At 33.4% G+C, this 6,766-nt stretch overlaps 1 protein-coding gene across 1 annotated transcript; it reads left to right on the top strand.

Annotated features, from left to right (window-relative positions):
- The first annotated feature begins 1,744 nt into the window (after positions 1-1,744).
- Positions 1,745-3,196, top strand: LOC132615691 (nucleolar protein 58-like). Its single transcript, XM_060330301.1, has 2 exons — positions 1,745-1,791; positions 2,464-3,196. The coding sequence occupies exon 2, from the start codon at positions 2,466-2,468 to the stop codon at positions 2,880-2,882; it is 417 nt and encodes a 138-aa protein (XP_060186284.1). The 5' UTR covers positions 1,745-1,791; positions 2,464-2,465; the 3' UTR covers positions 2,883-3,196.
- Positions 3,197-6,766: the final 3,570 nt, after the last annotated feature.

Here is a 6,766-nt window from a genome sequence, read left to right as displayed (position 1 = left end):
ACTTTCGCATCACTATAGCCATTAACATGAAAGATAATGCAATCTTTTAATTAGTAAAATGCATTTCTCCAACACGGACTTTAAATTATGGTAAGAAAATTTTGGTAATAAAGAGTCCAATTACGCTGTAAAAAGAAAGAAACAAAAATTAACCGAGTAAATACGGTAAACGGTAAATAATTACTCTCACCGGTGTTTACCCAATATTATATGCATTTATTACTGTGTAATAAGTGATATAATGAGGTAAGAATGCACGTGAATTAACAATGATTAAGTGTTATAAGTTTATGTAAAAATATATACTCCCTCTGTTTTAATTTATGTAAACCTATTTCTTTTTTAGTTCGTGTCAAAATGAATGACTTCTTTCCTAATTTGGAAACAAATTCACTTTATGAAGTGATTTAATGTCACACAAATATTCAAGACTTATTTTGAATCACAATTTTTAAAAGTCTTCACTCTTTTTTAAGTGTCGTGCCTAGTTAAATGGGTTCACATAAATTAAAACGGAAGGAGTATTATATTTTCATTAGTTTAGTGTAAAGTTCCGGTGATGGTAAGTTTTTAGAAGTAAACACAGACGTAAAGCATGCGAGCGTGTCCGATATTCCCGGGTCAACTTGTCGGCATTCCATAATTAACTCTTTTTTTTTTTTCTGCAACTAGATATTTCTTTTCTGTTAATGTCACGATCAGGGGCGGACCCACGTGGTTTCAAGTGGATTCAATTGAACCCACTTCGTCCGGAAATTTACTGTTCATAGAAGGAAAAATATTACTAAATTTTGTATATAAAAGCAATTGAATCCACTTAGTACAAGCTTTGGGTCTGGAGCAATGGTCAAGTGGGTTCATACCACAGTGACAATGGGGGATCGATTCTCTTTTCTAACATTGCACAGGCTGTTTTTTGTTGTTTTTGGGTCAGTACTCCTAGGCATGGCAATTGGCCAACCATTTTACGGAAAGAAAACAAAACAATTGACCATTAGACCAACTATATTCAATTAATGCTAGTCAATTGCTAGCTAGTGAAATTTATTACTTTTATGTTGTCTTTCTTTATTCTATTTCATCTTTTATATTTTGATTTCTTACTCAAATTCAATAATAATATTCTAAAATCTATTTTAGTTCAAACAAAAATTAAACTTTTTATAAATGGAATTTTGGTACTCTGTTTCATAGTTTTTTGCTACAACATGCAACTATATTTGTTGAAACTATATATAGTTTGTAGTTTATTTTAATTTAGTTAATTTTTATATTATTTTTGTTTTGTTTAAAACATTTTAATATTGTTTTTCGTTCATAAATAACACTGATAATTATAAATGATTTTGTTAATTACATAGAGCTATTAATTTTTAAATTCTTGGTGAAGTAAATTTTTTAAATTAGATAGATCTGTTTAATAATAAATGTAAATATTTTTTGTGATTATTTTCAAAAAATATTTCTCAATTTTGTTAAATAAAAAAGAGTGGAGTTTAAAATAACTTTATTTTTATGTTACATTACTAACAAAAAAGAACAAATAAAAGACCAGCTGATAAATCTAGCGTGTTATGCTTGATGTTGCTTACTTTATTAGTTATCACCATCGATCCTTATTCAGTAATTGAACCCGCTTGTATAAAATCCTGGGTCCGCCACTGGTCACGATCGGAAAATATTGAAGCTACATTATAAATGAGTGACATGCCTCAAATCGTTTGTCTACTCAAAGTACCATAACGAAGAATCAGTCTTGTTTGAGTGAGCTCCTTCCACTAGAAATTGAAGGTACATTCTTCTCTGACTTTCTTCATTCTTTTTTTTCCTTTACTTACGTAGTGTGATGTTCCTTAAACCCGATCTTGTTTTAGATTCATAGAAGAAGGGAATGAAAGCAGGAAAATTTTGAAGAAAAAGGAGCTACATAAAATATAATTTTTTAAAAAAAATTTCCTATAGCATTTTTTTCTATCTTGTATTGACTACAAAACTTTGTTAAGTTAGTTTTTGACACTTTCTTTATGGGCATTGCAAACTCGATCTTTTGCTACCTCTTTCATCGAGGGCATCTCATTCTGATTCTATATGGATATCGCCTTCCTTATAAGCACGGGCGGAGCTATCCTTGCCCGAGGAGTGTCAAGTGACACCCCTTCGCCGGAAAATTACATTATATAAATAGGTGAAATTTTGGTTTTATACGTATGTATAACAATGTTGATACTTCCTGACACAAACTGAAGTTTCAGCGTTGTGGTTAAGGGGTTGCAAAAACTCCCTAATATTGCATGTTCGATCCTAGGTTGCGACATATTTATAATTTTCACACTCATTAATATGAATCCTGGCTCTGCCACCTCTAATAAGAGGGAGAAGAATGCACGCTGTTGATGAATTTATAATCTTTGGTTTAGAACGTTTCTTAATTTGTCAGTTATATTGGAAATATTGTACATGCAGGGATGGGAAAAAGGAAAGCCACAGATAACGAAGATCTCAAGACATCTGGTCATAACTCATGTTGTGGGATATCGTCGATGCTTTATGGGATAAAGAAGAAGGTAAATACGAAGCGTAGCTTTTCTCCTAAAACACCGCCAGTTACCTCGGCAAAAAAGCCCGTAATCTCAAGCCCGAGCCCGAAACTTAAGCGGAACTTATCTCAAGTATATGAAGGAGATGACTCTTTATCAGAAACTGAAACTTTCGAAAGGGAAAAGAAGTCTAAGATCACTACTATTACGGAAAATGAAAAGTCCAAAAAGGAAAAGAAAAAGCCTACCCAAGACGATGATGATGATGATGCTAAGTTACAAAGTAAGAAGGAAAAAACAGATGTTAATAAGCCAAACCGCAAAAATAAGGAGATAGAGACTTGAAAATTTGGCACCAATTGTAACTTTTAGAAATAAATTAATCACTGAAGAATAGGGAAAATTAACTTCCAAGTAAACGGTTTATTAGTGGTGTGATCTTCTCCGGCTACCAGTTATTTAAGGTATTCAGCATGTTCAATTATTATTGACATTTTATGTAATCTATCAAGGAACCCCTCGTTCCTTTTTCGTTTTCTTTGTTCACTTGTTTTATTTTATGAAGTACGAAATAATGAGCCAACGTACCTTATGGTGTATCCTGTTGTATTACTCTATAATACTAGGTAATTTGTTTGTGCTTTTCATAAAAGGATATCATAATTTGGCTAAATAGTTGTTGTTGTAAATTTATAATTTAAAAAATCAGTCCTTACTAATCAAATAAGTGGCTTAAAGAAATACTATTTGTAAAACATGGTCTTGATTTTGGCTATTAATTCAACACAATATTCAAAGAGTTGTTATTGGAACGAAGAAGAAGATCAAGGAGAAGCTTTTGAGAAAATTTGGGTCTTTTTGGAAAATAATCATATTTATAGCTAAGGACTTTTAGAACTTTGGGGCTGGAGTTTTAACCATCCTTATTCAGTACTCCCTCGGACCAAAATAAGTACTTGTCACGTTGTGCTTCTCGAGAGTCAAACTAAACGAACTTTAACCAACATTTTAAGATGTATTTTATTATCATGTTGATATGAGACAAAAAATATTTCACTTATTGTATTTTTCGTCTAAGTTTTGAATATCTAAATTTTAATTTTACAAAACTAAATTAATCTAGTGCAATTTAGCTTAAACAAATTAGCCAAATTGACTTTCATAAAGAAAATGATCATGACAACAATTTTGGAACGGGGGAGTATTAGTTTTGATTAAGCCTAATTCTCCTTCCCTTCTGAGTTCTGACAAATAACTTGAGGGTTATTAATTACTTAATTGAAGATTGGGTGTGTTTGGTACGTAGAATTTTTTTTTTCACAGAAATGTTTTTTTTTCTAAAAATTAAGTGGTTTTCGGACTTGTTTTCTTGTGTTTGTAATGTAAGCAAAACATATTGTCCAAAAACATTTGTGCATAATTTAGACATATATTATGAGAGGTGGAGCTTGTCACAAATACGATCCCCTTATACACATATGAAAGAGAGTTCCTACATACATATATGGTTAGACTAATCCAGGGCTGTAGGAACCAAATACTTTTTATTTTGGAAAATGAGATGACAGAATCTAGAGGAGGAGTATACAATTATTGAGCAAAGGAACCCAACTTATGTTGGAGATAAAGTCTAAAATCATCCAGGATTTTTGGAGCAACTTACTGTAGGATTACATGCATCATCATCATCTTCTTCGATGGAAAAGGAAGAAGATGATTCAGAGTTTCAATGGAGGATTGAAAGAGAAAGAGATGATTGATGATTGAAGGAAGAAGGAAGAAGTCAACATCGAGGAAATGAGCCAAATCGGTTAAATAAAACAATGGGCCAAATGCTGAATAAAGAATGCTTTGGACCTGATGAATCTGGGCCTGTTGAATCTGGTCCAATACTGAAAGAGTATACACGGTTGTATACAATGAATACCAAGAATATCAAAGATGAATCCTAGCCATACAAAGTTGACAAAATGATAATAGCCATTAGATGAACATGTCATTATCATTCACATTGTAAAGGAATAAGTTAGTTACACTTGAGACAAAATGTACAGGGACAGCAGCCAATAGAATTGAGACAAAATGTATAGGAATAAGTTTTATTCTTTTATTTCATAAATAGTACACTTGTATATATAGGTGCTCTTCTTCTGAGAATGAATACACAGAAATTCTGAAAATATTCAGTGTTTTATTTCTCAAAGCATTACATGGTATCAGAGCAGATTTGAAGCTCGATCCAGATCCAAAATCAAAATCATCTTCATCTTCATCAAATCAATATGCCTGAAACAACAAATATGGAATCAGCCAGTGTTGAGAAGGCAATCACATATGAAAATAATCACCCTTATCACCTTAGCAATTCAGACTCACCTGGTATGTCTCTAGTCAACACTATATTTGATGGAAGGGGGTACCCAGGATGGAGGAGATCCATTCTCCTATCCTTATCAGCCAAAAGGAAACTTGGTTTCATCAATGGAGCCTGTAAAGCTCCAGATCCAAAGTCCACAGATTATGAACAATAGAGTTGTGTCAATGATATGGTCATATGCTGGATTACAAATGCACTTACAAAAAATATTGCTGACAATGTAATGAGTTCCAAAACAGCTAAGGAACTTTGGGACAGTCTAGAACAAAGGTTTAGTAAGTCCAATGGTGCCAAACTATACCACTTACAAAAGGAGCTAACAGGCGTAGTGCAAGGTAATAATGACACTGCAGGATACTTCACTAAACTCAAAAGACTCTGGGATGAACTAGATGCTATTAATGTCATTACCTGCTGCTCATGTGTATGTGAGTGTGAAGGAAAGGAAAGGTTAACAAAGTCACTAGAGGATCAGAGGTTAATCCAGTTTTTAATGGGTTTGAATGATGTTTATACACAAGCTAGAGGAAACATCATTATGATGAACCCACTACCTAGTATGGACACTGCGTATTCTCTTCTTCTACAAGATGAGAACCAAAGAGAGATATATGCAAATGCCCAGATTTCCTCAGATTCTGCATCCTTTATGGCTACTGGACAGAGTACCATACAAGGAAAGCAAACCAATGATCAACTAATGTCTGAATTCAGGGCTTTTATGTCAGCAGCACAGGGAAAGGGATCACAGAAATACAAAAATCAACCAGTCAAAACAGGAAATCCAGGACTTAAGTTTCACAATTCTTTTAAGAGGTTTGTTAAACCTCAGCAAAAGTTCAAAGGGAAGAAGAAATACAATCCCAATGTAAGTTGTACTCATTGTGGAAAGACATGACACACAATAGATGATTGTTATAGGTTACATGGATTCCCAGATGATTTTGAGTTCACTAAAGGAGAAGCTAAAGGAAATGCAGCAGTAATGTATGAAGAAGGGGAATACACAACTGCTGATAACTCTGAGATCAACAACAACCTTTTACAACAATTCAGCAAGGAACAAATCTCAGAGATGATGACCTTATAAAAACATGCAAAATCAGGAAAGACAAGCATTAATGCTAATGCTATAGCTGGTACTATTCTAAAATACTCTGATCAGGTTTTAGGTAAATTAGAAACTAGTACTTGGATTATTGATTCAGGGGCTACAGATCACATGTGCTTTAATCCTGATTCTTTTATATTTCTCATTCCACTCCCTGTGCCTCTAAACATAAGCTTACCTAACTCTTTCAAGGTAAATGTGACTCACACAGGGTGTGTACCTATTCTGCCAAACCTTATTTTGACTAATGTCCTCCATGTACCAAATTTTAAATATAACTTATTATCTGTGCATAAGTTATGTGTTCAACTCAACTGTGACCTTAAGTTTACATCTGATGGATGTCTAATGCAGGACCATTTAATGAAGAGTCCACAAGTTTTTGGTGAAGCTAGGAGAGGACTCTATCTATTGCAATCTACTATCACTAAGTCTAGGAGTTTAGTCAATGCATTTTCTATTCCAACAGCAAGAAATTCTAGTTCTGAGTTTGTTTCTATTCCTATTTCTGCACATGTTAAAGCTTTGTCTGATGTAAAACTTTGGCATGTAAGGTTGGGGCATCTCCCCTTTTCAGCAATGAAACATTTAAATTTCCTTCATTGTGACTCTATTCCTAATCTTGTTTGTGATGTTTGTCCTAAAGCAAAGCAGACTAAACTACCCTTTCCACTCAATACCATTAAGACTAAAAGGATGTTTGAACTCATACATATAGATACATGGGGTCCTTACAAGTCT

The sequence above is a fragment of the Lycium barbarum genome, chromosome 10 (assembly GCF_019175385.1).
Source record: "Lycium barbarum isolate Lr01 chromosome 10, ASM1917538v2, whole genome shotgun sequence".
Classification (NCBI taxonomy): domain Eukaryota; kingdom Viridiplantae; phylum Streptophyta; class Magnoliopsida; order Solanales; family Solanaceae; genus Lycium; species Lycium barbarum.
The sequence above is the reverse complement of the archived record's forward strand: the minus strand, read 5'-3'. Positions and strand labels throughout refer to the sequence as shown.

Bases quoted from the DNA above. Each gene is read 5' to 3' on its own strand.
- LOC132615691 (XM_060330301.1), top strand. From the start codon at position 2,466: ATGGGAAAAAGGAAAGCCACAGATAACGAAGATCTCAAGACATCTGGT.